The sequence below is a fragment of the Leucopleurus acutus genome, assembly GCF_964270905.1.
Source record: "Leucopleurus acutus genome assembly, chromosome: 14".
Taxonomy (NCBI): Eukaryota; Metazoa; Chordata; class Mammalia; order Artiodactyla; family Delphinidae; genus Leucopleurus; species Leucopleurus acutus.
In genome coordinates this window covers 8,997,667-9,013,754 of record NC_139156.1, presented here as the reverse complement: position 1 = coordinate 9,013,754, position 16,088 = coordinate 8,997,667, and the positions used below count along the sequence as shown (strand labels likewise).

Here is a 16,088-nt window from a genome sequence, read left to right as displayed (position 1 = left end):
ACCACCACGCCACCAGGGAAGTCCCAATCTCCCTTATTTTGCTGAAAGAAGTTATAAGAATGGGTTATAAAGTTATTCCCAAAGAAACTGATGTTCCAGTACTTTTCTTCCCTTTTGTGTGTGTGTTCCTTATTCAATGGGGACTGTTCCTACAGCTAAGAAGAAACTTCCCAATTTGCCTGTCTTCCTGGAAAAATCCTCCTCATGTCCTAATATCTTCCCAGTCAGAAGCTGGACTCAAAACAACAAATAAGGCACAACCCTATGCCCCTCTGCAAACATTTACAGATGAGGAGATGATGATAAAGAGCGCAGGTGAGTGAACTTCTCAATTTCACCACAGTATTCCTCTGGTCATTACTTGGGCCTACAATGTGAGATCACATGACATGTGACATGATTGGGAGAGATATTCATCTAAGTTTGTGAATGGAATTTTTGACATTAATTAAAAAAATTTTTTTGAAAACAGTAATACATGTCATATTAATAAAATAAAGACTTAGCAGTATTTTTTTTTTCCCTACAGTTAAAAAATTTGCCCAGGAACAGATTGCTCCTTTGGTTTCAAAAATGGATGAAAATTCAAAAATGGAAAAATCAGTAATACGAGGATTATTTCAACAAGGGGTATATAATTAATGATTCTTCCAATTTCAAACTTTCATAAATACCTTCCAGTGTTAAAATGTATGCATACTTTTAAATTTAGGAATTGTAATGATAGCATAATTTCCTCATCAGAATTATCTGGGATCTCTTTTAGATTGAGATCCTAGTTAAAAAATTTTAATTGAATTAACATTTTAAATTAGAAATACTGTGCTTTTTAAGTAAAAGGCTAGAAGCAAGAGCGATTTCTTTAGGCCAGAGGTATTCAACCGGGGGCTGTTTTTGTCCCCCAGTGGACATTTGGCAATGTCTGGAGACACTGGCTGTCACAGCTGGGTGTGCTGCTGGCATCTAGTGAGATAGAGGCTGGAGATGCTGCTAAATATCCCACAGTACACAGGACAGCCTGCCAGGACCGAATTATCCAGCTTAGTAATGCCAAGGTTAAGAAACCCTACTTTAAACTTCATACCAGCACATCTACCTGAATCCCTATGTTTGTGGAAAACTTAAAAACAAGAGGTGATATCTGAATTCCGCATTAACCAAGGCAGCCGATTTCTAAGGGAGAGGTTATCAGCACGGGAGCCCCAAGGAGAACATTTCAGAGCCACTGCACTCTTCATCTCTCCCTTCTCTATAGGTGTGAAGATTTTGTATTTGAAATACCAAGGCTATCCCAGAACTAATAGCTCCTACCCAAAGCCATTGGCTTAAATCTTGTCCTGTTATCCTGTTTGAAAATTAGCCTTTTCCACGTAACTGTTTTATTTCTTTTTTTAATAATTAATTAATTGATTAATTTTTGGCTGCACTGGGTCTTCATTGCGTGTGGGCTTTCTCTAGTTGCGGTGAGTGGGGGCTACTCTTCGTTGCGGTGCGCGGGCTTCTCATTGTGGTGGCTTCTCTTGCTGTGGAGCGCAGGCTTCAGTAGTTAATGGCTCACGGGCACTGGAGCGCAGCCTCAGTAGTTGTGGCGCACCGGCTTAGTTGCTCCGCGGCATGTGGGATCTTCCTGGACCAGGGCTCGAACCCGTGTCCCTTGCGTTGGCGGGCAGGTTCTTAACCACTGCACCACCAGGGAAGGCCCCCTGTTTTATTTCTTACTGTTTAAAAGATACCAGCTTTTTTTTTTTTTTTTTTACTACCATGTATTGTAGTGATTTTTCCACCTTTCTTTTAGCAATGAAACTTGGGAAAATGGAATCTGATGTGGAGCCACAGTGGGTCAAACGGCATCTGTGAGTCCACTTCTCAGCCAGATTTCATCTTCATTGTTTGCAGAACCTCTAGGCTTCTCTGAGAGGTCTTGAGCAACACTCTCCCGAGGGGCAGCTCTTGTAGACAGGGTCGCACGCAGCGACGAGTTGCCTGCCACCTCCACAGCTGCTCCTGTCTGCATGTCGTACCCCGTGGAGGGTCTGCGTTGCACATCCTGCACCAGCTATTCTCGGCCTCATGTGACTCCTGGCTTCTGTTGTCCCACTTCTATGAAGGTCACCTGCCATAATAACTGACAAATATTTCCAGTGTAGGGGAATTTGGTGACCTTTTTAGAGAAGCAGTGTCTCTGACAGCTGTTAAGGATACGATAGTCCGATATTCTCATGCTGGCCCCAGTCTTCAGGCACACCCCAATCCTTGGATTCTTCCTCATAGAACATCCTTTCTGGTTCCCTCAGCCTTTCTATCCTCCCCCATGTGGTTCTAACTTCATATCAGCTAAGTTTCCCATCAGCTTAGAATATAACAGCAACACCCAGACTGCAGCGCGTGTGACTCTAGAGTGCCTGGAGAGGATAGAAAGAAGCATTGCCCTTTTACCTGTTCACAGCTTTGGGTCTTGAATTATGTGTGCACACATTCTCCTTCTGAAATGAGGACACTTAAAAATGGAGTGTTACGGACGTTTCATGTTCCGGACTTAGGACTGGTTACTGAACAGTCAGGCAGTTACTGGAAAGCCTTGACCAGTATTTGGCCATGTTTACCAGGCACCTGGGCCTTGTCTAGTGTGGTTCTAGGAAACACCACCACATGTGGTCTGCTAACCATCTGGACTTGCTAAAATGGCCCAAAAGAAATGGTCATTCAATTATTATCTCGGCTGAAAGAGTCAAGGTGGGGGGCTGACTCGAAGAGATTATGCTAAATGAAACTAGATATTCCACTGCTCTCTTCAGTTTCTTAATTATATATTTTCTCACTATTCCATTCCAGTATCCTTCAAAGCATTTTACCTCTCTTATTTTTGTTTTTTAGATCCCAAAAGGAAACAAATGATAGTTCTAGCATGTAATTTTATCCTTTGCAAATATATTTAGTTTCTGTTATAGATTTTTTTGTTACTTAGAGTGAAAGAGCCATACCAAATTAAAGAAAAATATACATACAGAATTTTAAAATTAAGCTGATGTGGTTACAAATTATTTTTGAACTTGTTCTTGCAAGGAATTGTCCGATATAAAAATAGCTTTCTTAATCTATGTTTCCTTATTTTTCCTTTAGTTGATGGGTGTTGAAATTGACACCAAATATGGAGGAACAGGAGCTTCATTTTTTTCCTCTATCCTAGTGATAGAGGAATTAGCCAAAGTTGATGCGTCCGTGGCTCTGGTATGTGATATCCAGAACACGATAATTAACAGGCTAATTGGAAAATACGGAACAGAAGAACAGAAGGCTATCTATTTGCCCAAGCTAGCTACAGAACAAGTGAGTTGAGATGAGTTATTGAAATGGATCTGATCTTTTCTAAATATAGGATATTTTCAGGAGAAAAGCAGCCGCAGTGTTGGCTTTTCTATTCAGGACCACAACACAGCACCATTAATAACTCAAGCAACGCTCAATAAATTAATGCTACTAGAAAAATACACACTCTGCCTCTCATTTGCCACTTGGAAATGTAGGGAATTATCATTGGACAATAAAATTATTTCTTTTTTGGTCCCAATTATATTGTCTAATACCTTTGTTGGTAGTTTCATTTACATTGAGATGTCTTTCTCCTGTAATTATGAAAACCAATTTAATTAAGCTTAACATTGAATATGTGTGCTTAGGTCTTTAAATCTGCCTTAGACAAATAGTGGAGTATAGTTTGGAAAATAATACTGTCAGAATACCATTACTATTTTGATACATACAGGCTTTTAGAAGTAGCTAAAAGTTTGATTTTCAAATGTTTATTTTGCTATAAGTGGGTATTTGTTATGCAAAGTTTAAATATAGGTATTAATTTGGAATTTTTTCTTTGCATGTGTAGATGGGAAGTTTCTGCCTTTCAGAGGCTGGAGCAGGTAGCGATTCATTTGCTTTGAAGACCAAAGCTGATAAAAAGGGAAATTATTATGTCATCAACGGGTCAAAGATGTGGATTAGCAATGCCAAGGATGCCGGGCTCTTCGTGGTGATGGCAAGTGTAGACCTTACTCTTGTAAGTTTGAAAACAAAGCTGCTCCCCATTTCCCTCCTAATCTTTTCATTTCTTTTTTCCTACTTCCATTTCGTTTTTAGGACATAGTCTTAAATTCTTCATTCTCCTCAGTACTGAAAAGGTTAAACAACTGACATCTTTTCATCCTCTGGTTTACTAATATCCTAAAATAAATATTACAATTAACATGAATAAACATTAGCTACATGGAGGATGATTTAATTAATCTCCTAAGCTGTTATATAGGAGGCTAATCTTAAATTTTGTAGAATTTCAGATTTTCTATTTAATAATGAAGAATTTACCTATTTAATAGTACATTTATTTTTAAAAATGTTTTATTCAGTTGGAAAATAGACATATAGCAAAATGATAAAGATATCTTGTGTTTTTTGTCTAGTGTAGCATTTAATTGAATTAAATTTTAAAACTAAAATATGTAATAAAATTAAATTGAAAATGTGGAATTCATCATGTAATACTTCAGTGTCACTTAATAATTTTAATAGCCACAATGGTTTCTGAAAGAGTAAAATAAATAGTAAGGTTCTTGATTTCGAACCTAATGCCCTCCCATACTTCTTGTTTCATAATACACATGTTGCAATTCTGAGTCCATTAGTATTTACTGCTAAAGTCTGTTTTGCTTTGTTTTTTGTTTTTTTTGCTGCACTGGGTCTTTGTCGCTGCATGCAGGCTTTCTCTAGTTGCAGCAAGCGGGGGCTACTGTTTGTTGTGGTGAGTGGGCTTCTCATTGCGGTGGCTTCTCTTGTTGTGGAGCCTGGGCTCTAGGCATGTGGGCTTCAGTAGTTGCAGCACGCGGGCTCAGTAGTTGCGGCTCATGGGCTGTAGAGCGTGGGCTCGGTAGTTGTGGTGTATGGGCTTAGTTGCTCTGTGGCATGTGGGATCTTCCCAGACCAGGGCTCGAACCCATGTCCCCTGCATTGACAGGCGGATTCTTAAGCACTGGACTACCAGGGAAGTCCCTCGTTTTCTGTTTACTTTGAACTCTGGAAACAAGGGATCTTATCAGTCAAAGTGATTATAGCATTTTAAATCTTCATTTCAGGGGTATAAAGGAATTACCTGCTTCTTGGTAGATCGTGATACTGAGGGCCTTCATATAGGGAAACCAGAGAATAAAATGGGAATCAGAGCTTCTTCTACCTGCCCATTAACGTTTGAAAATGTCAAGGTGGGTATCCTAGATGTGGAATGGCTCTGCCTGGAAGTATAACTGTGCGAGAAAGGCGTCGCACTATTAGGCGTGCATAGGAGAGTACTTTGTAAAACTCTTGAACGATGATCTTAGGTTAGGTTATGACCTAAATGTACTTCCCACGAGAGTTTAGGCCAGAGGTGGAAACCTGTCTGCCCAGCAGCTGGCCTCAAGAGCCAGCCCGAGGATTAATCTCATTTATACTTCATAAACCCGGTACTTGCGCATCACACATAGCTTCCGAGGAGTGTGGTGTCGGCCCAGCAAGGCCACAAGATGGGGGTGTTGCTCAGTGAGAGTGGAAAACAGCCAGGCAGCGCCCACAGTTTAGAGTTGAGTCTTAAAAAAAATGAGGAAAAGATAACTAGAATGCTGTGCTTTAGAACTTTACATAGGTCGGACAGGATGTGACCTTTTGGCTCACTGGGGATTGTGTGTGTGTCTATGGGGTGTCCTTATGGATGTCGTGTGAGCCTCACTACTGCACCCCAACTGTCTTTCTTCTCCTAATTTCCCTTTTCTTTCTCCGTTCTGCCCACTCTCTCTCCTAACTGCCCATATTAAGAAGCTAAGTGCATTTTCTAAAATTACCTGGTCTAGATCTTTTTTCAAGTAAACGGTTGAATAGTTTTATGTATTTCTTCTCTCCTCCTTTCTGTTTGGTACACATGCCTGTGTACACACACACACACACACACACACACACACACACACACACACACATAAGCACACGGCCCTCAGCTGATTTTGGTTGTGATAATAGTCTCAACAGAAGAAATGTTTCTACCCTTATATGTTTTCTGCTATTCCTAATATTTTATCTTACATTGTAGCATACAGATAAGAGTTCGGGGAAAATTGTTACTCATTTATGATATTGATTAATTGTATGAGATTTCATTTTTCTAGATTCACCGAACGTCTCTGCTGGGCTCTGGAGGATGCAATAGTGAACAGCACGGACTTGAGTCCTATCCTTCTGAGAGCATGTGGGAGACAGTTTAGAGGGAGACAGAGACATAGCAGATAATTTCCTTGGAGTTTAATAAGTACCATGCTAGAGAATTATCACAGAAATTGGGAGTATATGTGCATTAAAAAATATATTACCAAAATGAATTATGTTAAATTAAATTGAGAAATAACTGCACGTTTTTCTTTTCAGGTTCCAGAAGCCAATATCCTGGGACAAATTGGACATGGCTATAAGTACGCCATCGGGGGTCTTAATGAAAGTAGAATAGGAATTGCTGCACAGGTGAGTCAAATTTTAGTCCTTTAACTTGACTCTTCCACACACAGTCAAAACGTAAAAAGAAAAAATGCAGTGAAACCAATGAGTGTTTGGAAGCTTGTGAACACAAGATGGCACCCTTCCCTTCCATGAGGTAAAAGAGTAGCTTCTGGCTGTGATTTCTTTAAGATTCCACTTTGGTCAATTATATCATGTCCTGAGAACCAAACAACGGCTTAGTGGTAACAGTTTTTCTGCTTTGAGAGCGTTAAAGTATTATCTAATACCTGGATCGATAACTTCTTAAGTACATTATAGATTAAATGTCTTTTTTTAAATCAACTTTTCAAAGTATGTGATTCATTCTGAAATTTTTATAATTAAGAATAAGTAACATTCTATTGTGTAGTAAGAGTCTCTATAGATAATAAAAGATTTGTTGCTTAGTGTTTTGCATGTGAAAATCAGACAATTTTTTTGATATGGCAACAATTAAACAATTATGTATGATGAAAACTATTCAATTTCTTACCAAATTTGCCCTTATAGCATATTAAATTTTTCTGTTAGGTGATAGCAGTTATTTCCTAGAATCACAAAATGAATAAAGTCTTTGGTTTTATTATGACTTATTTCATTTTTGTAATGTATTTATTTTTAATCAATGAGTATCCAAAATTCAAAAACTTACAGCTTTTAGATTTTGAAGATGTTGCATATATTAGCTCTTTGGAGTATTTAAATTGTAATTGTACTCTAGTTTTGTTTTTGTTTTTTTTTGCTGCTGCTGTTAATTTGCTAACAAAGTATTCTCAGATCAGAACTTAACCCATGTTTCCCACAAAACTAGATAATCTTTTTAAAGTTTTTCTGTGATTCAACTTCATCAGATATGACATTAAAAACTACAACACTGGATTTCTTTATTCACAGACCTGTAAATAATGTAGATGTCTGGCAGTAAATGCACAGTCTGGGCTTTAGTCTAATTACTCCAAGTTATCTTATAACCGAGTTAAAAGTTAAGGTCAGAAAAAAAGAGAGAAAAAGATGAGGTCTGGTAGTTATTATTTCCTGGTTAATACTGTGGATGCTTTTTGGAGAAAGAGGCACATGTAACAGTGAACTGGAGGCATCCAACCTCAAGACTCTGTAGTTGTAAAGAATTTAGTTTTTCAGTATTTATAGTGAAAACATTTTACACTGTTTTGGAAAAGCCTGTTTTGATTGACAACTGATAATTACGGTTTTTGTGTCGATATACCATATTGTTGGCATATTGTAAACTTTAGTTATAAGGGTTTAATGCCATCATCTTCTCTCATAGCCAAAAGTGCAGTGAGTCGCTGTCTCACCTTAATTTACTTTTGGGGTTTTGTTTTGGTTTGGTTTGGATTTTGTCCTTTAATTTTTAGCGTAATATTCCATTCTCCAGAAAGTTCAAAATAAAAGGCTAAAGGAAAATTTGAATGAACACTAATGAAATATTGATAAGTTTGTGGGCATTTCCCCCAAAAGCTTTAACTATTGATTTTTCTTTTCCTTTTTCTAAAACCTACATGGTTTGGCATAATTAGATAGTGATTTTTTTTATTAGTTATCTATTTTATACATATTAGTATATACATGTCAATCCCAATCTCCCAATTCATCCCACCACCACCCTCCCCTTTCCACCCTTGTTGTCCTTACGTTTGTTCTCTACATACATCTGTGTCTCTGTTTCTGCCTTGCAAACCAGTTCATCGGTACCATTTTTCTAGATTCCACATATATATGTTAATGTACAATATTTGTTTTTCTCTTTCTGACTTACTTCACTCTGTATGACAGTCTCTAGGTCCATCCATCTCTCTACAAATGACCCAATTTCGTTCCTTTTTATGGCTGAGTAATATTCCATTGTATATATGTACCACAACTTCTTTATCCATTCGTCTGTCGATGGGCATTTAGGTTGCTTCCATGACCTGGCTATTGTAAGTAGTGCTGCAATGAACATGGGGTGCATGTGTCTTTTCGAATTATGGTTTTCTCTGGGTATATGCCCAGGTGTGGGATTGCTGGGTCATATGGTAATTCTATTTTTAGTTTTCTAAGGAACATCCCTACTGTTCTCCATAGTGGCTGTATCAATTTACATTCCCACCGACAGTGCAAGAGGGTTCCCTTTTCTCCACACCCTCTCCAGCATTTGTTGTTTGTAGATTTTCTGATGATGCCCATTCCAACCAGTGTGAGGTGATCCCTCATTGTAGTTTTGATTTGCATTAGTGATGTTGAGCAGCTTTTCATGTGCCTCTTGGCCATCTGTAATTAGATAGTGATTTAATGGCTACCTAATGTTAGAATTTAGAAACAATTTCTAAGGTTGAGTCATTCAATTGTTACGGAGGTTAGTTTGCAATGAGACAGTCTAGCTAAAACTGTCACCACATCCTGATTAGTTCTTGAAATGTATAAACTGATGTTTTTACCAGCTCCTCTGTGCAGTTATCCTCAGCTCTAGCTGTGCATTAAAACATTAAAGAGTTTTTAGAATGCTGGTGTTTAGGCCATACTCACCACCACCACCACCACCACCCCCATTATTGAGCTCCCCGAGATGATTCTCATGTGCTGCCAGGGTTGAGAAACCTGCTCTTTTATGTTCTGATGCCCTACCCACCAAAGCTCTTGTTAATCCTGATCATATACAAAAGAAGACCAGAAGTGACCTTGCACATTTGACTTCTAGAAGGACTAGAGGCAGCTACTCTACAGTCTTCGAGGCCAGTCTTTGAGCAAAATTTCTGAGGCTCACTTTGTGCCTGGAGACTCAAGCCTAAGGGAGAAGAATCCCAAAAAGTAACCTGGGTGCATGAGCACAGCCACACCAGGAGATTAACTCCTGGAATCAAATGTGCTCTTCTTCACAGGAAATTACTCACATTTTCTCCCAGGGCTTCCCCAGTGGTGCAGTGGTTGAGAGTCCACCTGCCGAAGCAGGGGACACGGGTTCGTGCCCCGGTCCGGGAAGATCCCACATGCCGCGGAGCGGCTGGGCCCGTGAGCCATGGCCACTGAGCCTGCGCGTCCGGAGCCTGTGCTCCGCAATGGGAGAGGCCACAACAGTGAGAGGCCCGTGTACCGCCAAAAAAAAAAAAAAAATTTCTCCCAATTACTAGAACTTAAGTTCTATAAATGCAGTGGATGAAGGTCATTAACATTAGACCTCACCATCTCGGTATCTCTAGTCCTTTCCCTACCCCAACTTTTCAATTTGCCTGTAAAAAGCATTCATAACTTGAATAACTTCATAACTTGAATAATTAAGAGCATAAACTTATAAAAAATAAGAAATTCTGATTTTTTTTTTTTTTAACAGATGCTGGGACTGGCTCAAGGATGTTTTGACCACACTATTCCATATATTAAAGAAAGGGAACAATTTGGCAAAAGAATATTTGATTTTCAGGTATATAATTATTACCATCTTTCTACAGTGCTGTGCTCTCCCTCTTCCCATTAATGAAGAGCTTCGTTACAAAGCTGTAAGTGAATCCCCTCGGGGATTTTAATGGGAGAGGCACAGAGAGGAAGGAATAGATCTTGGTGCGTATACTTGTGCCTACCTTGACCTTCTCCAAGGGCAGAGCAGTAATCCTTGAGGCCTGGCTATGGCATGATTCAGGATACCTTGGTGAGCACTTGGGAGCTGCCTCCTCACTGCTTCAGAGTTCCAGGGCATGGGGTCTGTAGTCAGACTTCCTGGGTTCAAATCCTGGTTCTTTGTCTTACTATTACTAACTTTAGTTACCCCACCTCTCCAAACCTCAACTGCCTCATCTGTAAAATAAAGATAACACTCTGTACCATCTAGGGTGATTCAGAATCAGGTAAATGTTTCAAGTGTTTGACACATTATTAAAAATAAGTCAAATTTTTAAACCTAATTTTGTGATCATTTATTTTTAAAATCTTGGCAGTTAACAATTACCTGAACTTTGAAATTTTTTAAAGAAGCAATACACGTAGTGGTTTATTTTATTATTTATTTATTTATTCATTCATTCACTCATTTATTGTGGCTGCGCAGGGTCTTTGTTGCGGCGCGCCAGCTCAGAAGTTGCGGCATGTGGGATCTTAGTTCCCCGACCAGGGATCGAACCCGGGCCCCCTGCGTTGGGAGCACAGAGTCTTAACCTCTGGACCGCCAGGGAGGTCCCTGTAGTGGTTTATTTTAGATTGCAGATTTTAAACTATTCTTGCGAAATGAATGTGAATTTTTGGACGGGTATATTTTGAATCTGTCAGTGTTCCACATCCAGGCAGGACTTTGACAATGAGCTGTTTTCAGAAATCACAGTTCTCTACCTTGGGCCTGAATGTTACAGGGGCTCCAGCACCAAGTGGCTCACATGGCCACCCAGCTAGAAGCTGCAAGATTACTCACATACAACGCTGCAAGGCTTTTAGAAGCTGGAAGGCCATTCATTAAAGAATCATCTATGGCCAAGTACTATGCATCAGAGGTAAAAGAAAAAAAAGTCAGTCTTTTTATTTTTTAAAGATATTTATTTATTAACCTCTTCATTTAGAAATGTTGGTTATGCATTTGTTTTTCAAGTAAAATAACATGAACTTTCTAGTTTCTACACCAGAAATGCAAAAAAGTAAAGCTGCCATAGGGAGGTGCTTTGATTCTGTGAGGTCTCCATGTTTTCATAGGCTCTTAGATGGAAACCGAGGCACCCAGTTCAGGTAGAAGGCCCACCATAAATCCCTGGATGAACCTCAGCTGAACGATGGTTGGGACGAAGTGAATGCCCTGGAGATAATGTGAAATAAGAATGCCCAAGAAGGGACTGTCCATGTGTTGATGCTTCCCGCTCATGCATATGCATTCTACACGTAACACACTGGACTTTGGTGGAAACTTAGCCTCTTCACTGGGCTGCTCTCTCCCAGCTTCGGCAGTATGTCTTAGTCATTCCCTGGCTTCAAATATTTATTTAACATCTTCAGCCCCCAGATTTAATCTTCTGCCTCAGCCTCCCTTCTGAGTTCCAAACTAATAGATCCCGCTTCTGCTTTACCTACCCACCTCTCCCCAACCCCAGTCTCAAACCTGAGTCTGCTTGACACCCTCCTTTCTCTCATCCCCCAGTTGAATCCATCCTCAGTTTTGAGGATTCAACCCCCTAAATATTTCTTTTTTTTTTTTTTTTTTTTGTGATACACGGGCCTCTCACTGTTGTGGCCTCTCCTGTTGTGGAGCCGGACGTGCAGGCTCAGCGGCATGGCTCACGGGCCCAGCTGCTCCATGGCATGTGGGATATTCCCGGACCGGGGCACGAACCCATGTCCCCTGCATCGGCAGGCGGACTGTCAACCACTGCGCCACCAGGGAAGCCCCCTAAATATTTCTTGAATTTGTTTTTCTCTCCCTTCGTACTGCCACCTGTCTAGTCCAAGCTGTGCCGTTTCTTTATCAAACCACTGGACTCACCTTCTAGCCTCTTGTTTTCCCCTGTTGCTTTCTCCCATCCAGTGTCCCTTTTCAAGGTGTCCATGAGGCCATGCCAAGCTCCAGCTTTAAACCCTTCAGTGGCTCCTCACAACAAATGGGACCTTTTTATTTGTTTCTATTGCTACTTTTAACAAATTACCAAAAATGTAGTGGCCTAAGACAGTACAATTCTATTATGTCACAGCTCTGGAGGTGAGACGTCTGAAATGAGTCTCACTGGGATAAAATTAACGTGTCAGCAGAGCTGCCTTTCTGGAGGCTCTAGGGGAGAATCCATTTTCTTTTCTTTTCCAGCTTCTAGAGCCAACTCTGTTTCTTGGACTCACAGCCCCTCCCTCCATCTTCAGAGCCAACAGCGTAGGGTGTTCAGATCTGACTGCTTTCTGTTTCCGTGGTTACATCGTCTTCTCTGCCTCCCTCTTTCCTTTATAAGGACCCTTGGGATTACATGAGACCAGCCCAGATAGTCTGGGATCATCACCCCATCTCAAGGTTCTTAACTTAATCACACCTGCAAGTCTCTATGCCATGTAGGTGATGAACATTTACACTTTCTGGGGATTCTCCTGTGGACATCTTTGGGGGCCAGTACGTTATTCAAACTGCTCACCATCGTGTGCGGCCCGCCTGCACCCCATTCCCTTTTTACAGGTCACCCCGATCCCAGCCCATTGGTCCTCAGGCCCTTGAGGCTGACGAACCCATTTTCCCCTTGGAGCCTTTCCACGTGTCATTCCTCAGCTTGAAATGTCCCCTAACTCATCCTTTAGTTCTCAGCGAAGCTGTAATTTCCTCACCTGTCCTCCATCTAAGTCACGGCAGCTTCCCTAGCGGGCTCTTCTCTTGCCCCATACAGTTTTTCAGTTTCGGTGATTGCTATTCAATCTCTGTCTCTCTGAATGACCAGCAGGACCAAAAGGGCAGTGAGTGACTGGCCACCCCTCACCATTGTGGCTGGCAGAGTGGGTGACATAAGAAGGCCCTTGATTAACATTTGCTGAGTAAATGATACCTGTCGACAAGTATGAGTCTAAACAAATACCCTAATTTTCTTAAGAAAATAAGAGTTTTGTGAACTAATAGGGTATTTTACATAAATGGTATGTATAGAGAATGGGACTAAGGAGAAATGCTAATTTATAAAATGACTTCAATCCTTCCAACTGCCAATAACAGTGAATCCACGTTACTAAGAGTATTCTACAAGAGTGTTTGTAATGCATAAGTTATGTGGCTTCAACATGTGATTTGCTGCTGCTTTTTGGTAGATTGCGGGCCTAATAACTGGCAAATGTATCGAGTGGATGGGAGGAGTAGGCTACACCAAAAATTACCCCATGGAAAAGTACTTCCGAGATGCGAAGATTGGTAAACAGAGTTTTTACATTTATTTTGTTTTGACTGTGTAGGTGTTTTAGGCTGTTGTATCTGTTTGATTTTTTTAACTCCTGGTACGTAGGCAAAGGCAATTTTAATCTCTTCAATTATTATGTTTATTGGCTCTCCTTTTCTTGTGGCTGGGTTGTTTTCCCCTACTTCTTCCTTCAAAAAAATAGATTTTTATATATATTTTTTTAAAACATCAGATTTCCTTTTTAAATGCCCCAAGGCCTCTGAAGGCCTTTCAGTGAAACCACAACAAAATCTACTGTCTTAATTTTTCTTTTACTAAAAATGTTAATATTTTCTATTAGTTTAATGCTGTTGCTTGAAGCTCAGTTCTAGTTTTAGACACTAAGTGCCTGCCCAAGCCTGAGCATTCCGCTGCTTCACTGCCAGGTGGGAAAATAGAAACAGCAGTTATGAAAGCTGCCTGTTCCTGAGGAACCATCCGGGCTCGTGTGTTGATAGTTTAGGAACAAAAAACTTCCAGCTGTTTAATACTGATTCTGGAAATCTGTAAACCAAATAGAAAATTGTTATCTCTTAGGCAGAATTACCTTGTCAAATAGTACCATATTCAGGGGACATTGGACAGTATTCCTGGTAAAGTTTTACAGTAAATGCAGAGGTAATGTTTGCAGAGCTGTTTCTTGTGTAGACTCTTAACCACATCTCCACTCCTAATTGTTCCTTTTCTCCCCTTTGTTTAAGGTACAATATATGAAGGAACTTCAAATATGCAGCTGAACACCATTGCAAAGCGCATAGATTCAGAATACTGACAGCCACGGGAGTAGGACCCCTCCCTGGTGCCACTGGTGTAAAATTTCAAACTATTGTGCCTTGTTGGGGGCTGCATTGAATGATTTTATTTAGGCCCTTCACCTTGGATCTGGAGGTAGACCTTTCCTGTCTCCTCTTTCCAATCTGCTTAGCTTAGGTGCAGAAAATCATTTTTAAATTTTGGGAAGAAATGCATCCATATTTTCTCCAAAACTGTTTTTAAAACTCTATGTGCATTATCATTTTAGCTTCAGGGTATATAGAATTTCACTCTATTGGAATTTGGAAAAATAAAGACAATATAAGTATTTCTTGCAGACATGGGTATTTTATATCCCTGTCATTGTGCATCAGTCAGAGAGACGTTTGTGATAGTTGGCAATTCTATAGAAGAAATAGATTCGATTCTAAGTTGCTAAACTAGGTAGCAACTGATAAAAATTTATTTAGAAAAATCTAAAAGTTTTAGTTCTGAATATCTGAAAATGAGTGGAAAATGGAGGGTATAACTCTGTAGTTTATATAATCAAAGAAAGCATTTCAACAAAGGAAAGCAATATAATTTGCTACTATAATTGACCAGTATGAAACCAGTATGGTTTCAGTAGATCTTTTTTTTTTTTTTTTTTGCGGTACGTGGGCCTCTCACTGTTTTGTGGCCTCTCCTGTTGCGGAGCACAGGCTCCGGACGCACAGGCTCAGCGGCCATGGCTCACAGGCTACTATAATTGACCAGTATGAAACCAGTATGGTTTCAGTAGATCTTTTTTTTTTTTTTTTTTGCGGTACGTGGGCCTCTCACTGTTTTGTGGCCTCTCCTGTTGCGGAGCACAGGCTCCGGACGCACAGGCTCAGCGGCCATGGCTCACAGGCCCAGCCGCTCCGCGGCATGTGGGATCTTCCCAGACCGGGGCACGAACCCGTGTCCCCTGCATCGGCAGACGGACTCTCAACCACTGCGCCACCAGGGAAGCCCCAGTAGATCATTTTAAAAACAAGTCTCTACATTAGTTTTCAAGTATGAAATTTAAATAATTTTGTTTAATAATTAGAATATACTCAATATTGTAATATCTATTTTTTTCTGTCTTTAAATTAAATACTGTTTTCTCAAACTTAGTTATTGAGCTTTATCATGAATAGTAATTCAGAAATTATATTTTGGTTCAGTGATTCTCAAGAGGAGATGTCTTGTCCCCATAAAGAAGTGTATTAAAATCTTGTAAGGAATGAGGGATAGAAGGGAGCTGTGGAGTTCAAAAAGCATATTTGGTAATAGAAAAAATGACATTTCTGGGAAGGCAAAAATAAATCTGTTGTTTTACAGTCAAATTATGGAAAGGCAAAGCTCAACATAATAGACGGCTGGCGATGCCATTTCTTCAGTATCAGGGATTCTCAATCAGAGAGACCTTGTAGGGTACAGGTCCTCAGTCCCCTCAGGAGGGAGGAGGACAGTGAAAGGTGAGTGTTTTATATTTTCTGGAAGGGGGCATGGGTTAGAGATGTTGGAAAATGTTTCAAGGCTCATACAGTTGCTTAAAGTAATCACTGCTGTCAAAAGGGAAGCACTTTAGTACTTTAATGAAAGGATAATGCTTATTAAGAAAACTTGACATTTTCAAAGTAATTTTGCTTTGCGCATTCATGTTCATTGAATTGGGTTAATTTCTATAATGAATACCATAGTTAAATATTCAGAATTGTGTAAATACGATTGAGATAGGAATTACATTAAAATATTAGGAAGAAATACGGACAAATTTAGACCTTAGGTCAAAAGAGATAAAGTCTACTTGATTTTCAGATAGGGCTGATGGAAGCCAGTCATTCAGTGTTTTAGAACAAAAAGACAGTAATCTGATAAGGAAAGTAGGGGATGGAGGAAATGCCCTAAAGGGGGGCT

At 40.0% G+C, this 16,088-nt stretch overlaps 1 protein-coding gene across 5 annotated transcripts in view; it reads left to right on the top strand.

Moving 5' to 3' along the window:
- The window catches only part of ACADSB (acyl-CoA dehydrogenase short/branched chain), a 40,226-nt gene extending 25,460 nt beyond the window's left edge, over positions 1-14,766 (top strand). For 2 of the 5 annotated variants that reach the window (XM_082854741.1, XM_082854745.1), the window contains exons 2-11: positions 156-315; positions 530-630; positions 3,121-3,327; positions 3,881-4,051; positions 5,121-5,246; positions 6,436-6,528; positions 9,872-9,961; positions 10,881-11,018; positions 13,285-13,384; positions 14,111-14,766. In XM_082854741.1, coding sequence (XP_082710867.1) covers positions 156-315; positions 530-630; positions 3,121-3,327; positions 3,881-4,051; positions 5,121-5,246; positions 6,436-6,528; positions 9,872-9,961; positions 10,881-11,018; positions 13,285-13,384; positions 14,111-14,181 — 1,257 coding nt within the window. In that variant the 3' untranslated portion in view covers positions 14,182-14,766. The remainder of the gene's footprint in view (positions 1-155; positions 316-529; positions 631-3,120; positions 3,328-3,880; positions 4,052-5,120; positions 5,247-6,435; positions 6,529-9,871; positions 9,962-10,880; positions 11,019-13,284; positions 13,385-14,110) is intronic. The other 3 variants (XM_082854744.1, XM_082854743.1, XM_082854742.1) reach the window with 3 other exon arrangements.
- The last annotated feature ends 1,322 nt before the right edge of the window (positions 14,767-16,088 follow it).